The following is a 21442-nucleotide window of genomic DNA, read 5'->3' on the forward strand; positions in this document are numbered from 1 at the left end:
TTTAGAAATGACTGTGAGCTATGTTCCTGACCTCTTAAAATTTACATACTAGATTTGTGTTTTAAAAAAGGAGACTACACATAAAATTTTAAAATCTTTTTAAGGCTACTTCTAACAACTAAGCACAAATTATTTGGGGGGATATAAAATGAATAGTATAGGTGGGGTTAATGAGATTGGGTTTAGCATAAAAAAACTATATACTATAAGTTACCATTTTCATTTACTCACTTTTTAGTATGAAAATGTTCACACATATACCTAGATTAAATAATTGTTAACATGCAGCCATATTTGCTTTCTCCATGTATGATGTGTATATGTCATATGTATTTTATATATTACTTATTTATTTATTCTGGATCTTTTGAAAGTAAATCACAGACATAATGCCATTTTACCCCTACATACTCAGCATGCATCTCCCAACAAAAAGGATGTTTATCCACATAACTACAGTGTGATTGTCACATCTGAGAAAGTTGCCTGTAATTCCTTAATAGCCCCCAATAACCATTTGATATTTAAATTTCCCCAAAAGCCTCAAAAATTTTTGATACCTGTTCTCTATCCAAGTCAGGTCCCACACATGACATTTAGAAGTTTAATATTTTTCATTCATCTAAGAGTCATCTCTACTTTGTCCTCCATGACATTGACTTTTTGCAGACAACATACCAGTTCTCTTGAAGAATTTTCTGGATTTCTATTTTATTCTCATAGTAATATTTGTTTCTCTATTTATATGTTTGCTTGATACTGGTTTGTTAGGTTGAAGGGCTTGATTAAATTCAGGTACACATTTTAGATAAGATTCGAGAGGCATATGATGTCAGATTACTCCATTGTTAGTAAGATTAAGCTAAATATTCTGCATTGAGTGATTGCCACTTGCCTAATTAACTGTAAAGGTACATCTTTCTCTTTACAGTGATCAAGGGATGAAATTTGAGTACCTCCAAATAACCTTTCACCTAATAGTTTCAGCAGCATCCATTAATGATTTTATGGATTTTTTGGCATTGAGAAATGATGAATTTCTAATTTTATCATCATTTCTGTCATTCCTCTACAAAGAACTTTCCCTCATCAAATAGGTGTGAGGTGCTTTTCCTTCTGAAAAAGCAAGATGCTTCTGATCCTTTGATGACCACTTTTCAGAAAAATTAACTTTAGTTGCCTCTAATGGTGATAACGGAAATTAGTTGTCTTTTCAGTTTTTAAGGATTACTATGGATTCACTGAATATTTTTACCCATTTGTTAGTTTAAAAAAATTAAATTTACACCAACAAAGTATAATTTTTTAAAATTCATATTTTAAATTAATTATTATTATCATTATTTAATTCAGTGAGATTAAATGTGAAGTCCATATAGAATATAGATCAAATGGAGAAGGACAGGGTTAATCAGAATAATTTTAAAAAACTATATATTATTAAAATTCCTTAATCACTTTTTTTAATTTATGAGATGCTCTTTTCTGAAAGTCTCAGAGTACCTTACCCAGAGTATAACTGAAAACAAGAATGTCAAAAAGGCACGTTTAAATTGTTCTCAAAATCAATCAAAAATAATGAGGTGCTGGGAAAAAGTTGTATCCTTGATAATTACATCTATCAGTATCAGAAAACAAAAGAGAACAATCAGGAAATGACAATCCCACTCCCAAGTAGCACATTTAAAAAGGCTAATGAAAAAAAAGTCTCTTTTAAAAATTGTACTAAATTAGCATTTCAAGTAAATTGACAACCTAATCTTTGATGAAGGCCAATCTGGGGCCCAAACAATGGAAGTTCTGTTTCTACTTTTATCTGCTTTTAAAAGAAATGATCTCACTTGACTTTTTTTGTTGTTGTCTTTTATATAAATGGGAGTAATTGTCCTAAGGGAGTCCTCAGTCCTCTTGTACTCTGCAGAGGTCAGGTCACACCTAGATTTGGGGCTGCATTTGTGGTTCTATTTATTAAAACATGGACTTGGAGGAAGGTAGACTCCTGGAAGGTTGTTCCAAGCATCGCATGCATGGTTCCCCTATTTTCAGCCTGAAAATGGGTTAATGTCACTGTATTATTAGACAAGGGATTCAACAGCTCTTTATAGCCACAGCCCCATGTTAAGACCAATGGTTGAAAGTAGTGGAAAAGCAGATTTGGGCCTAGAATTAGAGCGAATCCCCTCATAATCTCAGCTCTACAGAGCTGAGGTGGATTTACTTCTAAGTGAGCTTTCCACAGCTGACACTGTCCAGAGGCTGACACTGTCCAGAGGCTACAGTCCCTTTACTTAGAAGGCAGTGTACAGGTGTGCAGGGGTCTCTCAAATATTTTGCTAAGAATCTATAATTATAATGAGGGATGCTTTAAAGGTCATTTAGAATTATCTTTTTTTTTAATTGAAGGTGAAAATGAATTTTACATCATAGCTTTAAAAAGAAACTCCTTAACACATCCCAATTGGCATGTCATTGCTTTTTTTTTTTTTTTTTTTTTGGGGGGGGAATATGAGAGGCCTGGTGAGGTAGAGTTCAAGATGCAATGCTTTAAAATCCTGGTACATTGCTTTTGATCACATTAAATTCTTATCAAGCTGAAAATTTAGGAGCTCATAGATAAGATTATGACCTTGTTAGTAGAAAAAAATATATATAGCATTTTAGATATAATTTTTAAGGGTAAAGAGAATGAGAATTTGAATTATCAGTAGTGACAAGAACGTTTTCTTCTGATGATAAAAGAAAACTTACATACATAGATCTTTAAATGTGTCATTTCAGTGTGAAGATAGTAGTAAGTGCTGGTATTTTATTACTTTGGCTTTTCAAGTGATTTTATTCTTTATTATTAGACAGGAGAGAGAGGGAAAAAAAGGTCCTAGTATATTCTGCCAACATATTCATCAGTCATCATTTTTGGAGACAGTTTTCGACATATTGTATGTTTTACTGTGCTAACAAGAGAAAAGACTAGCCATTAAGTTTATGTTTCTTTGTTTTTCAGCAAGGTCACATATCAGGGATAATGCTGGAAGTATGCTAATAAACAATATATAATGTAGGTCATCAGGGAGTAAGAAATATTTTCTAACTAGTTCTAAAGGGAAATATTGTTAAAAAAGGGATAGATGTTATTTACACAACACATGTTGCTCTATATGTCACCATCAAAAGCATCTTATAAACAGCTCAGTGTAGTAAATCTTCTTTGGTGATTGTCAGGGTGTTTGAAGTCTGTGTTAGATTTAGATTCAGCACAGTCAATTCACAATATGCCTAATGTACAAAGACCATTAGATTATTTAGACAGCTTCCATTGGAAATATACCTGTACTTTTATGGTTTGCATGGAATATTGTCTGTGGTTGTGGAAAAAGATGCCATGTTAAATTACAATAACTAGGAAAAATTTATATTAATGGCATTGATAATTTTTTATCTCAAATTAAAGGATCCTAATTTGGGGGCTTAACTTTGAGGTTTTTATATCCTAAAGAATTTAAGTTCTTTAAATTAATTATAATTTAGGAGACCAGTATTTACTATTAATATCATTAGTAAAATAGTTTTAGATGATTGTAGATGAATTGATAATTTAGTAAGAATAGTTATAACCAAATGTCATGTGATTTTACAAATGTAATTTTCTCACATTTGGGAGATTATCAAAATGGATTATTTCATAATGGTTTATTTTGCTTTTCGAGATGGTTTTTTAATTGTAAATATTGAGTTTCATCACAAAGGAATTTCTGTAACTGTGTGTTCTGGAAAGCATAACCAATACTTTATTATTGAGTTCATCTAATATGAACTGGGACTCAGTAATAAAGATATGAAATCATAAGGGCTGCTTTTATCAGGGAGCCTAGCATTTAGAATTAAGAGATCTTATTTGTCTTTCCAGCTGTGTGACACTGTCATCAGGCACATTTTCATACTTCTCTGGGCCTTAGTGTCATCATTTACACTCTTAGAACTATAATAAAAAATTCTGCTCCAACTACTTTATAGGACTGTTGTATAGAGTAATAAAATAGTGTTAAATGTTCACTATGATGTGATTTGTTTATAGAAGAAAATATATATTTAAATGCTTGTCCTTTGAAACTTCTAAAATGTCATCTAAATTTCAGACTTTGGCTAAAATATCATCATCTCCAAATGTCTTAGTCACATTCCATAAATCTTAACTTATTAGCCACTGTAGTTCTAGCTCTCTAGAAACAGCAACACCCATTATTTTTGTCAGAATGAAATTGTGCCTAGTCTTCAAAGATATTGATCTGTTCATTCACATGTTACAGATTCTTTTAGTGCTAATTTCTGTTCTTTAAGAATCTTTAAAAATATATATTATTTTGTAATGATGTGTTTCTGTTTCTTCTAAACGTTTGCAACAGAAAATATGGTGTTGAGATCAAGTGACAAAGTCTTAGAAACTCATTGAAATCTGTCCAATCACCCAGCCCCTGTTGTAAGTTAGTTTGCAAAATATGTGGAATCAGCATCTCAGAAAAAATGCTCTGAGTATGATTTTTCTTTTATAAACAAGCAAAAATAAGATGTGCATGTGTCTAAGTAATTCTGTTTATACTTGTTTTCTCAGAAGAAGACCTATCAGTGCATCAAGTGTCAGATGGTTTTCTACAATGAATGGGACATACAGGTTCATGTTGCAAATCACATGATTGGTGAGTGACACTCTACACCTTATTACAGATAGATTTTTCTCTGACTTGTGTATATCAGTGCCTATATAATTAAACAGCATTAGAGATGAATTAATTGTTCAGACATCAATGGATTACCTAGGCATGATTGATTTTTTTTTATTCCTATTATTAGATCTGATAAGGCATTAGCACGTTTTATTTTCTGCAAGGGCTAGTTTAGACTTCTGCAGAGGATTATATATCTACTGCCAGTCAAAACACAGGTGATTAACAAATTAAACTTCTAATCATTTTTGCATTATTGAAAACTAACAGGAATGGTTAATGAACTGGATGTTAGCTTTCCATAGAGTTTTAGACAGGTTTTAATTTCAGAAGTTATTATGGTAATGGCACTGCTGTGTGTTGCTTAAGCATCTTTGTATCAAAATCTAAAGTGGGGCGTTTTTGTGATAGGGAAACATAAATAATTTAAATTGCCATAAAATAGTTTTTTATGTATGGTTTCAACAGCCTGGAAATAATCATAATCATAAAGATCATGTAAAAAATTCAGTAATCATTTTTTATTCCCTACCAAATTTTCCATAGATCTTCATAAAAGTGGTTTGGGGAGAGAGCTCTGAAGTCATTCCAGGCCAATGGTTTTAGGATTTTGCATTTATTACATGGGCTTGAAATAAAAGTATAATTTTGTCACTTATTCATATTGTCCCATTATCCCTCAATTCCTTAGGGGTTACTGCCTATGTTTTTTAATTTGATAAGCACTTAGTAATAACACTAAGAGTTTTACCAGCCAATTAAACTTTATCAAGCAGATCTTTTTCTACCAGTAAAATAACAATTGCTATTACTTTGCACTATATTTGTTACTCATTTGTGTTTTTATACTATGAGAGTTTTTAATTTCATACTTACTTCATGGTATTTTATAATTCCATAAATAGTTATAATATAATATTTATTAGATTCAGTTAGCCTTGTGCTCTCCTATTGTGAAACTTTGTATGACAAGGAATTCAACATTTTCGACTCCAAATTTGTTTCCAGGGGGAAACAAGTTTGATTATACAACAATCAAAAGTATTATAAGAATTTTTAGAAGGGTTGCTCCAACTGTCATTACTAATCATTAAAAACAACTATAACAAAACTTCTGATGTTTGTGTAAATTAATGAAGATAAATTTAAAAGCATGATGGAAAATTGATTAATAGTTTTTCAATGGGATTTCCCTTCACAGTTTTCAAATGATGGGTCTTTAGTAGGATTATTGCTTATACAAGAATCACTTAATTGTGTGAAAATTAACATATACATAAGAGCTAAAGTATTGATGACTTTGTATTTTCCAGATTTAAGCACTAATATCATTAGTGATTTTCTGATGCATTAAATAGTGTGTTCTTCAATGTAGCAGAATGTCTTTGATAGCTTTTCTAAATTTCAGAAGATAATGGCAACATGTAAGAGGGGTTCAAACTGTGCTTTTCAACAGATTGCCTTTGGTTTTGGATTTTGAAACACGCTCTATGTAGACTTTTAAAACTGCCTCTTTGTGGGGTAAGGGATAGGGAAAAAATGAATTTGTCTTGCTAAATGATGTATATCAATGTTTCCCATCTCTTATTTTCTTGAGTATTGTTTGTTGGTTGCATTCATTCATTATTCTATCTGGTACTAAAGATTTAGATGGCCATGAGTGAGAGTTTACGGCTTTTGGAAAATTTAATAAAATTTTGTTTGTCTTGCTTCTGATTAGCTCTTTTCAATGTAAGCTTATTTTTGTTTCTGTATTTATTATAATCCTAGTATGTTGATGAACAACTTGAATGTATTTTCACCATAGTGTTAATGTTCTTTTGCACAGTTAGAATCTGAATTAAATGTTGAGCATAAACCTTTTTTTTTTCCAGTTTTAAAATCAGTTTGCCCATACTATGACATTAAATGGTTTGCTCTGGCCCTTTATTGTAAATTGCTTTATACCTTTCTTTTTGTATTTATCTTACATTCCTTGAGTCCTTAGTGCTTCCACAAAGCTTCTTTCCCCTCTATGTTATAGTAGATTAATATGACATTCACCTTCCTTTGGGATCTGATCATTTAACAATTCGCCTTCTATCAGAGAAGCAAATTCCATTCCTTTTCACCGAGGGTCTGTTATTTAATATTCATGCTATTTTTAATAATAAAATATGTGATTCTCTTGCACTTGAGGCCTAAACAAATGAATATCATCCATTTAATTGTTCTATCTGTTGACTGTGCATCCAAGTCTTACACTCAATTCTCTCTGTTAGTGAGGGAGAGAGAGAGAGAGAGAGAGAGAGAGAGAGAGAGAGAGAGAGAGAATGTGAAACAGGAGGGTGTCACAAAGGCTAAGATATCCTTTTTTTAAAATCCCAGTGTGATACTTAGTCTTTCAAATGAGGCAGTCCACATTAGTTTATTGGTTAAAATACTTCCATGGAGGGTAGGTATTTTTAGGTTTGTGTGTCTGTATGTATTTTTTGTCTAATCAAAAACATAATCTCAACTAGACATTTAGCAGGGGAAGAGGGATTAGGGACTGTCTGAAAAGCCTCTTACCCTTTTTGTTAAGAGGGTACATAGTGTTTTTGCAGATTTTGTTTTACATTTCAATCAGTCTAGAGGAAGGATTATGTCACCTGATGGAAAACAAGATCTGCAGATGACCCAATGAGGTGTAACTTTGAATTCCTTCTTTAAGCAAGTCATTTGCATTTGTTTCTATGTAGCATATGTGTTTTAATGCAATTTCCAGCAACCTCCATACTCTTTTCTGGATGTGTTGGTTTCAGGCTATTGACCAGGGATATTTGTGAACTGAAAATCATCCATGTTTCTACCAGGTACATATGGAGGTGCTCTTCTTAAGAGCAGCTTTGCAGCTAGGTGTGGACATGTGGTCTAAGTTGCAGGAATAATTACTCAATAAAAATGCACCAGGGATTTGATTTATGTTTATTAAGGAAAAATAGAAAACTTTATTCTCTACCACATTCTGACATGGTTTCAGTAAGAAATCAGACTAGTGACTATTTAGGGGTTTCCTTTCTTCTTCACACACACACATACACACACACACACACACACACACACACCTACAAAACATTTTAACAGCTTTTCAGGAGAAAAGATTTTCCTCTTTCAACCTCTGTGCAGATGAGGAAATCTTTCTTGTCTTCCTTTGTGCAATTTCATGTAGTTTACAGTAGTTTTTGATCTGAGAATACAAAACAAAACCATTGTATATTATGTACTTGAATTTATATTCCACCCTTCTTTTAGTATCAGAATAGTAAATATTTATGATTATTTTCTTCTTTGAGATTTCTGAGATTACTATTATTGGTATGAATTAGCAACAAATAGTGATGAAACCAGAGAACCTAAATGTATTTAATCCAGCAAAGGGATTGCCTCATATAAACTTATGAGGCTCAACAGCAGTGGAGTGAATTTGTAAGTGCTCTGAAAACAGGGCTGTTAGGCATGAGATAATATAAAGAGATGACATTGCCAAGAACTATTTATGAGAAGCTTAATTTTTTCACTCTGATAATTCTTGACCAATAATTACCAGCCTCTAATTATCTATTTTAGTTAGAAAGAAATTTTGTTCACTATGGAGGTTGGCATTGCAACTAGCGCATAAATCCCCAAAGAGACAAATGTGTTCCAAACAGCCACAAACAACTGTCTCATGAAACATAGTGAGCAAATTGCGAGCGGCTGGTGATAGACAACCAGCAGCCCACTCACCATGGAAGGCCAGTCAGCCTGACAAAGAAATGATCAAAGGGGAGAAAGGCCATTATCCTTGGAATTGATTACTGTAGTCATGGACTTTGGAAGACAAGTGGTCAGGATAAAGCCATGGCTGTTTCCAGCCCTTCCTGTTAAGGTTCATGGATGAAGAATATGAAAGGAATGGGTAGAAAACATTTACCTAAGAATTACTTTGAAAAATCTACTTAGAAGTGGATTTTCCACTTAATCAATTTTTTCATGTTTTTGTATGATTTGAAATGCTAATGTCATAATGGCACTGTTGTATATAAGGTGTCAGAATACTCTGTCTCTTCAAAAGATAGGAGAAATCCATAAATACTCACTAATGAACATATTTGGGACAGGTGAAGCGTGACCCTAAAGCATTTTGAGGAAGCAAATATATTTTATCTTAGAATGGCAAAATCAGAATTTGGAACTGGAATTGGTAGCTAGTATGAAAACACTAGTGCAAAGATCTTGACTATTTTTATTCATATCTTTAATACTCAGTGTTTTATAGGTAATTATACTTTTTTTTTTTAAAGATTGCAAAAATACTCAACACCTCTCCAGCACAGGCAGGAAGATATGAACATCATGTGTTATGTCACGTATGTTATATATCACTGATGTCAAGACAAAAAGAATGCATAAATCAGTTTAGAACAGGGGAGTGGAATTTGAGTCTGTTCTTGTGGCAAGTGACATTCATACATTCTGCAATTTGTTTGATGCCCAAGGTCACAAATGGCATTCTTTTTCTTTCATTTCTTTAGTGAATGGTCTGCTCTGTGACTAATCTTCATTATAGTTTTGTGACATCCCAGTATCACCTCTGAAGCATTTCAGCTTGAGTGCTCTTGCTTTTGAATAGACAAAAACCAATATTTTGAGATCTAGAGTGGTTTTGGATTTTATATGTCTTAAGGGGAAATAGTCAAAGATCTGGATCTCCCTGCATAGGAAGATAAAGGGCCATGTTGCCCTTTACACTCTGTGTTCTCATTGGATGTTTGTAAAAGAATGAATAAAAATGAATTTACAATAATGTCTGTATGCATGTGCATGATGTGTGTGAGTGTGCGCACGCGCGCGCGTGTGCGTGCATCACCATATTATTCTAAGAAGCCCCAAATCACTGAGATTCTTTGATTTATATTCATTCTAAATGAGAAGACTATTGAATTTTTTTTTAAAGCATCTTTGTTTGATTTCTTACAAAATTCAGGGAATTAAGAAACAAATATTTGGTGTTAAATGTGATGAAATACTGGCTTATTTTATCAAGAGCTGGATTTAAAAAGATGAAATCTGGGCAGTTTAATGGTAACAGAAAGCTACCCTCATGTGGGCAATGCTGGCTTATTTGAAAAGCCCATAAAGGGTTTCTACATGGACCATACAAAAGGGATACTTTCTCTTTAATAGCCATCTGTACAGGAGAGATGAGAAGTGGGCCAGGTCATCTCTCCTCAGCTGTCATGATATTAACGTAGGTAATGGAGCAAGCTCTGCGTTCTGCTGGGTGTTGTTTTTCATAGATGTTCATCGATTTACACAGATAATTCTATTTATTTCTTAGAGTTGGTCCAAGCGAACCAGGCAGAATAACAAACACCAAAGCATTTCAAATGACTTTATCTTTGTTTGTAACGTAACTTTTGTCTAAAAAACGGTGTCACACCTACTGTGCAGATGGCTGCATGATTTGTAAACCAGCCAAAACATTTAAACAAATGTGTGATCTGGGGATAGATTAAATAAAGGATAAAATGGAGTGTGGGCCACAAATTCTAATAATCAGATGATTTTAAGTTGTGTGCAGTGTAGAGCGATGGTCACAGTGATAGCAGGGAAAGCTTGCCAATGACAGCAAGGTGCCTTATAGATCTCAGGATGGAGCCTGTGGCCTGGTAGGCCTCAGTTTGAGAACCGCACATTTGCTGTACAGCTGGCAGCTCTGTATGGGGACATCAGATAAAACTTATGTAAAATGAAGTGTTATTGCTTAGTATGAAATTGTTCAGAGAGGGAATTTGCAGACAGTAACTGAAAACAGAATTCATGGTACCAATGAAGCAGACTGTAAATATGAAGAGGGTTTAATTATCTGCGCAATTTAACAAAAATTCAAGATGTATTCAGAAAGGACATCCGCAGGCATAAATATAACATAGCTACAGTGTTTACTGAGTGCAGAGAGGGCCACAGGAACTTACCAAGCCTCATCTGTGATCAGTCTTCCTCAACACAGAGACAGATTTTAAAAGTAAAGAGAGCAAAAAGAATTTTTGGAAGAATGCAGAGTTTTCAAGAGCTCCTCTTGATTGTCTGGATCCTTATTTCTTAAGCCATTTGTGATGAAAATCTTCGGGTCTGTCTCCTAATTTCGGTTGTTAAGCTATTAAAGGACAAATCAGGATGTTTATCCTTGTTGTGTGTTTTAGCTTGTGTCTAGCAGCTTTGATTTAAAAGAGTAAAAAAAAACAAAAAAAATGCTGGCAGGTAGTGTAGTTTCTAATTTACAAGCCCCAAAGAAAGCCTCTCAGGCATTTCTTGTGATGTTAATTTTCCAGGAGGCTGAGGATTTTGGCTGGGCCCATAGACAGATCCAAGATTCAATTTCTTGTTACTTTTTAGAACATGCTACCCTTAAAGAGGCCTCAGAAGAAGGTTGCTCTCAAGCAGAATTACTGGATGCCAGGCTGCCCTCCTAGGCTCTGTACGGTGATGCTAGAAGTGTAGCTGTGCCAGATGGACAGTGCCACGTGACTGGCTGCCACGCAGTGGTAGGGTGTCTGGCTCTCATTTCATCCTCGCCTTTGACTGCCGATAGGATCACCCACACGTGCATTCGTTTTTGCTCACTGTTTGATATGTGTATTATCAGATGTGGGTATCTGCTTCTGAATGAAGTTTACAGCATGCTTCTGAATGGAGGGCACTGAAAGTCACTCTTTTTCAAATAAAACGAGCCCCCTCCCCAACCACACACACACACACACAGAGCATGCTCATACACACATATGGATCGTGACCTATTTTCACAGGATCAGTTCATACACATCCAAAGCAAAGGTCTCTCATGACCTATTTCCATAGGTTATTTCCTAGTTTCAGGGCCATTAATAGCAGTAAACACAGGAGAGGGAGTCAATCTGGAGAGTGGGTGTTGAACTTCAGCTGCTCATATTGTTGCATTTGGTGAGCTGACGGGGTTTCGTAGGTCACCTTTAGAATTATGCCTATGACAGCAGTAGCTACCTGCCAAGATTGCAAGGTATCTCACAGCTCTCAGGATGGCGCCTGTGGCCCGGTAGGCCTCAGTTGGAGGGGTACACATTTGCTGTACAGCTGGCAGCTCTGTATGGGGCAGCCGTGTGGGCTGTTAGGGAGCTGGAAAGGAGACAAGCATGAAATTTCTTCTAACCCCAACTCTGTTTTTCTGTACTGTTGGCTGCTTCTCAGTTCCTTGACAAAAAAACCAATCAGGCACCCTTTAATCCGCCTGTGATTACCACTGGTATAAAAAGAGAAGCATAATGAGGAAAAATGCCTCGTTTTGTTGCCTTCAAAAGCCAACAAATTGGAGTTAACTTGACAGGAAGTGGCTTAATAATTAGATTATTTATTTATTCCTGACACATATCCCCCTGTTACTAGTCTCAGGAGACCCTGTAGATGGTACGATTTTCAAGCTGCCATTACTTCCCTGTCTTCTGCGAACAAAGAAGCTACTGTCTATCAGTCAATTAAATGCACTCTTTAAGCAGAGGCTGCGAAGTCCTCAATGGAGAGAGCCCTGGGACATTGTGGCTGATGATTCCTTTCTCTGTACTGTACATCACACTCTCAACTACAGTCCCCACAGAGATGGAATAAAGTCATGCATTAAAATATCACTTGTTGATTTGTTTGCTAATGAAGAGCCATTGAAATGTTTGTGTATTTCTATGGCAAAATTGTTGATAAAAGGGCCTACTTGCCAGTATATCTTAGTTCATCTGCCACAAGTGCTTATTTAAGAGTTATTAAAATTAAAGTCAACAAACAACAGATTTTTTTTTTAAAAAACCTGCAATAGTAAGAGATTTTTTTTTGTTACTATTTTTATCCAATTCAGCGCATAAAGGTAGGAATCATAGGCAAATGGGGTCATCTAAGTTCCTTGCTTACGTTGTGTTGAGGCAAACACCTTGTTTTCTGCCACACACAAATGTCTTCTTCCAAGTGTTTGAGAGCTCTACCTTTTAAGTCTGAAAAGATATTGGAATCCCTTTGTGAGAATAATTTACTTAGGATTTTTTTCTTCATGTTACAAGGCATTCTTGTAGCAATTTCTCTAACTTGAATGTTTGTAGAAATTTTTTTTGGGGGGAGCATAGTGGGGCTTTTAAATGCAACCTAATAAAACATCTGTGAGTCCTATCAGATCCTATCTCAGCCTCCCAGAACAGTCGGAAATCTGACTTTCCTTCTCTGTTTCTACCTCTTTATGATTTCTTGTTTCTTCTTCTTTTCTCTTCAGCATTCTTTTATTTCCATGGAAGTAAGTGGTGGTATGTTTCAATTAGACAGGGCCCTTATTCCTTGGTCTGTCTGTCAACATGTGACATCTTCATGTTTCCTGTGTGTGAGGCATGTCTTTGCTGCACTGCTCTGGGCTCCCATTAATTGGCTTATATTTTGAGAGTACAACTGTTGTTAGTTTGGAGGTCTAGAGGGCTATCTAGTCTGGAAGACTTAGATAATATTATGACAGCTCTGTGATGAAACATTTAGCCATGGCTCTCCCATCAAAAGGGATACATTTGGAATTTAAACAGAGGCCACTGAAGTTTGTAAAGTGTCCCCTCTTCTTTCCACTACACTTTATAAGGAGTAATCCAGGCGTTAACTAGACTTCTCATGATTACCTGACAACAGGCTGTACAGAATTAATTCAAGCCCTCATCAGATGACTGTATTTCTTATTTCTACCCTGTTATTCCAAGTCATTTTGTTAGAAAAAGCTTAGATACTCGGAGGTGTTCTATAATAGAAAATGAATTTGAAACCCTTTCATTAATTGGTGATTAATATATTTCAGGATTAGTTTAAGCAGGGCTCTACCTCCTGCCCAGTCAAGTATGTTCTGGTTAATATCCAATTATCCGCACCTTCGTAGTTATTATGTCTTAATATTTCGGATATGATAACCAGAAACTTGAGAGTAATGCTAATGAGGAGCATAGAGCAAGAATTAACCAATGACATACTCAATGATCCTTGGTGAGGAAAAGAATCTCTTTTCCTCGGTTAACACATTGCTTCAGCATCTTATGAGCACTCACTGAAAAGTATGACTTCCAACTACAGCAGGCGAGAAATAGAAAACTGTTCCTTCTTTTAAATAATGTGAACCTTAATTTAGAGTGTGGATGTTCACCTAAAACCATTGCTTCAGATCATTTCATAGAGAATAAAGATAGAAAACAGGGAACCTGTTTCTATTTTCCAAACAGAAAACATCATATTCTTTATCTTTGCCTTGTAAGAAAGCCACAAGTCATTACACCTCAGAAGGATGTTTTAATTCAGATTAATTCTGAATCCCTTTAATATTTCACTAAGGAAGCACATTTTTCCCTGCTATCTTTTATTCTCTTTCCCCAAGATTTACCACCAGGCTGTATGCAGATTCCACCTCTCTTTAATTTTTTTTTTTTTTCAGGTACATTCACTTTTGAATGATCTGACTTAGCCCCGGAAACAGTGTCTGCTAGGGTGGTCTGTGCTCATCTGGTCGTGAGGCTTCCAGGAGAGCCTTTTGTGTGTTGCCCCTTTGTATGCTGTATTGTAATGAAGCAACATCAGTAAATTGCAGTGAAGGGTGATTGTTGCACAGGGATGACTACTACACCTTGGGGTCCATTTGCACCAGATTATTCTTTTTATTGTTATTATTACTTCCCATCTTCTTTACTCCCTTGCTGCTAAACTTGCTGTTGGCCACCGGTACACCACAGAGGGGATCTTGAAGAACTTTGCAGACATCATTTTTTTTTTTTCCTCTTAGGCACATACCAATCACCATTCAATTCCAAACCCAAATACCTTGGGTGGCCTTGCGGTTCTTTATCGATGCTACTTGACTTTGTTGACTTCATTTATAGTGCTCCTTATCTTTGTCTTCTTAAAAGGAAAAATTAGCTGTGAAGAAGTGACACCTGCCCGCCCCCCCCCCCCAATTTTGAGGGTATTATATAAATCCGGAGCCAGGATGATTGACTCTTACCAATCATGATTTTTCCCTTCCCAAAGAGATTTAATAATTTATAAGAGGGGGTCTGGATGGGATTACTACTTAAAGACAAGATTTGTGTTTTCAATATTTTCTTAGATTTCCTTAAATCATCAATAAAGTCATTATGCATGCTGTGTAATTTAGTAGTTTTTCTCTTTATAAAATAGCCTATTTGCTGAGTCCAACTAGTATTAGTTACTGTTCAGCCCGTAACTAGTAAACGAATGTGGGCTGAACTCAGAGATCCTGTAATCTTATTGAACAGAACTGTTGGCCAGATTGTAACCTAGGGATAATTAGGTGGGAATTAGGGGTGACTCTTAACCCCTTGATTGTCATAATGGTAGGACCTGTGTCCATTTATTTTTTCAAATTGTTAGTGCAGCAGTTGTTCTGTTTTTCTCCCTCTAAGGCTAGGCTACTGTGCAGCATTCAAACTAAAATCTAGAATTAGAACTGACACACCTTCAATTGAACTATCAAGTCTTTTAAAACTGCTTGGCCATGACGCCAGTCCCACGCCATTCAACTGTACACACTTCCGATTGTAGGCCAGAGAGCATTGATTTTTAGCTGTCATTTCTAGTGCATATACGGTAGAATTGAAATTTAAACCTTAATCCACTCAGTAATGCAATTAATTTTTAATGTGCAGTAATACTAATTGAAATAGCCTGAATTTAGTAAGTCACCACAAGACATTTTCAAAAGCAAGAGTCTCCACTGAGAACCAGAAGGACAGATAATCATTGTTACAGTGTTTACTGAATAAATGCTCACTCCACAGGCGTCAGGCCAAAAGGGAGTCTTCTTTAAATTAGTCTATATTATATCTCCTTGAGAAGAAAAATATCTTTTCAAAGATAATCCCTGACTTCTACCCACTATAGTGGTAAACATATGATAATTAATTTTTAGAAGGCAGAATTTTAGTCAGAAATATCTTAACATAATGTATGCAAAAAATAATGTTAACTCATTAAAAATCATATAGTCGTTGGTTATTTTTTTATTTTTTATTTTTTGTAAAACCAAAGGTTTTCAATTGATTTATAAGTATTTCTCAGTCTCATCTTGGAATTGTGAAATTTGGTTTCTATATGTTCTTTCATATCTCCCCCCACCATAACAGGTCCAAAATTGGTTTCTACTTATTGTCCAGTATATTGTATTTTGGTTTTTTACCTCTCTACTTCAGTTGTATGTATCCTTCCAACTGTTATTAAAATAACATGGCCATTTTCCTTTCAAAAAAAAAATCAATTATAGATAGTTGCAAAAGAGGTCACCCACAAACAATGTTATGGTCAGGAGCAACAGTTTTGATGGATAATCTCATTATATGTATTGAGATATTCTTTCCAGATTTGATGAGTATATATGCTTTATCAGCACTCTGTAAATCTGTTACCTTGTTTTGGTGTATTTATATTTCAGCAAATCAAAAATACACCCTAATTTCTTATACTTCAAAGCTTCAGCTTTTACATACTTCAAAATGACCTTTTAAATGTTTGTGGGAGTTATTTTTTCCTAGCCATAGTAAAGCAAATTTTGCACAGTAAAACCAAATAGGTTTTCAGTCATTTTTCTACTAAAAAGGTTCTCTAACCACATTTATCTGCTGGTAAATGAGGACTTTTTAAAATGCATCAGTTCTGCTGATAAATGGGCTTGCAGAGTGTTCAAAATGAGCATCAGCATTAAGTTATAAAAAAATAAAAAAGGCAAGCACTGTATATCATGCTTTCATGGCTCTCACATTATAGTATTTAATAAGACGATAGTGCTGTTAAATATTTAGTAAAGGTTCCTACATAACCCTACCGTCTATTCAAATGGGATTTTAAGACATTTTTGCAGCACATAGTAAAAATGATGTTAGAGAACTTGAGGCAGTTGTAGCGTGGCATATTTTCTAAATTAAGTGTGGGATAACATGGTAAAAATGAGTTCAGCAGATTCACACCTACAAAATATCTAAACCAATTCACATTCTTTGGATTAAGGGTTCAAACTAGATTTCATTTTTGGCACAGTTATATCAAAAGTATGGTTGAGATTATTTATAGAGAGTACAAAAATGACATTATAGGATGTTAAAGAAAAAAGACCTTTATTATGATGATTCTGAGTTTTCCCAGTGACATCTGAGCTGTATAATAAATACTTTCTCTTACACTTAATAGAGTGAGAGGAAGACAGAGAAATAAGGGGAAAAATCAATTTGTAATCCATTTGGTCCATTTTATCAAATCAAACTAGGGTACAGTACCTTAAATCTTTTCAGCATCTGTTTTGGGTATTCTGTGTCGAATTCTGAATATTAGATAGATATGTTTTATAACACTGATATGATGCATAATGGATCATCTTTTTCAATTTTTTTCCTACAACATTTGATCATTATTATCCAAATAATAATAATTGTTCTTTTAATCGGCAATGAAGACTGGTTTTAGAAGTCTTGTGTGAAAATAATTGCCAGTAAATATGATGTTGACTTCATTACACCCATCAGGCTGGTGGGTTAGAATTCACATTTAAACCTTTCAGTCTTTAATAGCATTATTAGTTTTGAAGGTGTAAAGATAAAGGCTGGTAGTTTGTTCAGATTTATATGTAATGTGTGTTGGGTTCTTCTAGGAGCCTATTTGCTAGACTCTAATTTTCCTCCTGTTTTATATGCAGCCAGTGACCACAGCATTCATTCAAACTGCACAGAGACACATCTCATCTGTAAAATATGGCTTACTGGTCTTATTTGCTATTTGTATTCTCATAAGAAGAAACATAAGATTCATTATGATGGGGTGGAAATACATTTTGTTCTGAGATTATGTATATCACATGTGTTCAAATCAAGAAATTCATAAGAAAGAATAGATAAGGGAGATAGCTCTAGGTATACATGAAGCAGAAGGGAAGGGCAGTGAAATGGGCTTCATATATAGATATGTTTAATATGCAGTGCTTGATGTATGTTGACCTCAGGTTATGAGAGTAGAAAATCCCATTTTCCAGCTTGTTTCAAATGTAGTAAAAATGCTGCTTCAGTTGCTTTATGCTACTCACATTGGGAAAGGTGCTTATACTGTGATAATTATCATCAAGGAATATTAATGTGTTCAGCATTTGTAACCCAAAAACTCATTATAGCTTAAGCTGTGCATCATCTGTGAAGAGAACTTTGCCAGAATTCGCTCTTCACAGGGGTTGCCTCCTGCTTGCTGTGGAGTGGTCAGAGTACTGCAAGAGGTCACTCAGGCTATTTTTGAAAGCTGAAGTTTTGCAGTTTTTGAATCACTACCTTCTGTCTAAAGAGCTTATCATTGTTGCCTCAAAATGTCCTCCTTCTGATTGAATGTAGAGTGCAATAATAATAATATCAAATAAATAAGAGGTAGCCGTAGATCAGGATGTCGAATGCTAGAGGGGTCAGCACTTGTATTCCGTACCAAGATAATTGAAGTATCTGTTTCTCCTCTTCTGTCACTGAGCAAAGGGATTTATTTACACCAGTTTCCTTAATGCAGGTGCCCTTGGGTTTCAGATAGAAATGCCCCCATTGGGGCTCCACTTCACAGCCCTCTGGCTGGAAATTGTGTAAATAAGACTGCAGGGTCAGCCTTCCTTTTTTGGCAGCAGTGTCCTTAATTAGACTGTGACAGTCTTTCACATGATCCTGAACTGTTCTTGGGATCATTCCTCACATGTTGAAGACATCTATCCAGGGCACAGATAGATATTTTCCTGTGTTTGCTTAAAATCATTCCCCGGCCGGGGGGGGGGGGCTATTGACATGATGGGAATGAGAATCTCTGGGTGTGTCAAGAATCCTATAACTTAATCTGATTAAAAGAGCTAGTTAGACAGCTGCACTATTCATTGTAGGTGGTTAGTTCCATAAGAACATTGTGCCCTCACCTGCAGTGGGCAGCTTGCTGAAAGGGAGCTGTGTGCCTGTGATATTTTTACGTGATTAAATCCCATTATTATCCCCCCACTGATCCATGGCTTGTCATTTCCCATAAGTAACATTGCTCCATGCTACATGTTATGGTTTGTGTAGGCCAGGCAGAGAGCACTAATACTCAGTTCTATCAGACTGTCTGGCGTTGCAGGATGGCTATGTTTCTGAGGTCAAATTGTGAACCTGGCCTTGCTCCTGGGAGGACTAGAAAAATATGTTTCATAACTTCCCATAGTCTTACGCGAAGAGTAAGAAGGAAAAAACATGAAGCCCATAGGCTCAGTTTAGATGAGCTGCGAGGTTGAAATTCATCAAGCAGGAAAGCTGACTGTTGTATAGGAGGTTCCTCACCGTGAGGGGTCACTGCCGTGGGTGCAGAATCTGCCCTAGCTGAGGGCTTTGGGGGATAGGGTAATCATTCAAATAGCCCAGCAGGCACAGACACACAAGATGATAATCTGGAGGAAACTTGCTGAAATAGGAACTTACTTACCTGTTAAAATCACTTAGATGAAGGAATACCGAGAGAACGAATGTCGTGAATTCAGTGCAGATACTTGGGGCTGGTTCCACTGAAGGCAATTTGTTTTGCAGTTGTTTTGCTTTGAATGCAATACAACCTTTATTTTATGCAGCAGAGCACTAATGTCACAAAACGGATGAATGTCCTGAACCAGAGACAGGTTCTCAATAGTTTGGGGCTGAGTTGCTGTCAGTACAGTGGAGAGATACAGTGGTGGCAGATCTTCTGTGAGGATGTAAACTTAATAATCTTTATGAATTTTGAGTAACTCATAACTCCACTTCCTCACCCAAAGAAGCATTATGAAAAGATTGCTTCTAAATCCTTCAGACATTCTCTGCACTTATGATAGATGCCATCCTCTTTACCTTGAGGCGTTGGAAATGAATGTGCTTTTTTTTTCTTCTGTAAGAGATAAAAATGTATACTTTAGAAGAAGCAAATTGCATTTTCATGTTTAAGTTCACTATTTGCACTTGATGTGGTGAGATCCAAATGTGAAGAATTGCTTTTGACATGATTTCTGTGTCTCCTATGTCCCAGGCCACTGCATTATTATGCTGAAATGCACCATCTTATGGCATAAATGTGATGTTGAAAACCTGGAAATAGTATGACATTTCATTCTCTGTCCAGGTTATTTGGGATAATCATAACTTACTTTAAGTATAAAACAACTCAGTTTATCTTAGTGGAATAAAATAGCATCTTATAAGAAAAAATTAAAGTTGGGTGCAGTGGTGCATGCCTATAATCCCAGTGGCTCAGGAGGCTGAGGCAAGAGGATCATAAGTTCAAAACCAGCCTCAGACCTCAGTGAGGCCCTAAGCAACCTAGCGAGACTTTGTCTCCAAATAAAAAAATAGAAAGAACTGGTGATATTGCTCAGTGGTTAGGTACCCCTGAGTTCAAACCCTGCTACCAAAAAAAAAAAAAAAGAAAAAGGAAAATAAAACTTCATAACCTCCCAAGTGTTATAGGTTTATTTAGAGGCAAAAAAAGGACCTTTTATTTTTAAATATAAAGGTAATCTTAACTTTTTTCTAGAAGTCTGTTTTACATGATCTGTCTTGAACCATCATGTTATACAGTAAAATTTACTCTGTACTCAAAAGTCAAATCATATGGTGTCTTCTGAATTGTAATTTAAATGATCTTTTAGTAACAATGATTTTTCTATTTTTTATGTTCTTTCTTTGTCTTTTCCTAGTTTTCTTTGTGTACTGAAGTGTATGGTATGCATGCGTGTGCAGACACACACATCTGTGTATAGGCAAGTACCGACTGCCAACCTCTTCTACCGTAGCTCACTGCTGCACACTCCCCATCTTGTGTTTAACGTGTTTCCAGCAGCTTAGAGAGCTGGTGCTAAAGTAAAATGAAAACCATGGAGCTTATATTGCAGTGTGATGTTTGAAAGAGAGATATTGGAAAAGGATGTTTTTTGGCTTGGCTCCCTTTTTAGATGTAATTGCTGCTTCATTAGGACTTGGAAGAGTTTCCTGTGGTTAAATTTAATCAAATGGCTCAGAATAACAAACTTATACACTCAAAATTCCAGGACAGTTCTGTATATGAAACATGATTTTGTTAAATTTGACACACACACACACACACACCCACACACACCCCACTATCTTTCCCAACACCTCTACCACCACCACCACCATTACCACAAGAAGATTTTAAAATGCCATGAGGTTCTATCACAAGACTAATTCCTATTGTCTTTTGGTCATAAACTGGTAAATGGTCATGTATAAATATATGTGGTGAGAAAAACGTTTCAAAAAGTTTGGGGTTTGTTTTTGGTAAGAACCCAAACTTGAGCAAATATGTTTTGAGGGGATCTAGATATTAACGCTTGGACAGATATCAATCATTTGTTCTTCTGGGCCATGAGTGAGGTTGAGGTCATTAGTTTTCTACAGATGGGGAAACTTGAACAGCTGGCCCCAGCAGACAAACACTGGTGTCCTTTGGTGTAAGGGGACAAGCTCACACTCTCCCAAGGCTTCCTACATCACTTTCTGCTGGTGTAGTACTCATCTCTTCACATGTGCACAGGTTGCTTGATTCGTGAGCCTGAACTGAGGTGTTCTTACCAGTGGTTTTACCATTTGTTCTTACCATTGTTGATGCCATTTTCTGGGCAAGAAAACTTAATCTTAGATTTAGATAAG

The 21442-nt window shown here is 35.7% G+C and overlaps 1 protein-coding gene across 2 annotated transcripts in view; it reads left to right on the forward strand.

The window, feature by feature from the left end:
- Znf521 (zinc finger protein 521) overlaps positions 1-21442 on the forward strand; it is a 240016-nt gene that overhangs the window by 112144 nt on the left and 106430 nt on the right. Inside the window, exon 3 of one of the 2 annotated variants that reach the window (XM_015482213.2) lies at positions 4607-4691. In XM_015482213.2, coding sequence (XP_015337699.2) covers positions 4607-4691 — 85 coding nt within the window. The remainder of the gene's footprint in view (positions 1-4606; positions 4692-21442) is intronic. The other variant, XM_048806411.1, reaches the window with a different exon arrangement.

This window comes from Marmota marmota, unplaced genomic scaffold (genome assembly GCF_001458135.2).
Source record: "Marmota marmota marmota unplaced genomic scaffold, marMar, whole genome shotgun sequence".
Classification (NCBI taxonomy): domain Eukaryota; kingdom Metazoa; phylum Chordata; class Mammalia; order Rodentia; family Sciuridae; genus Marmota; species Marmota marmota.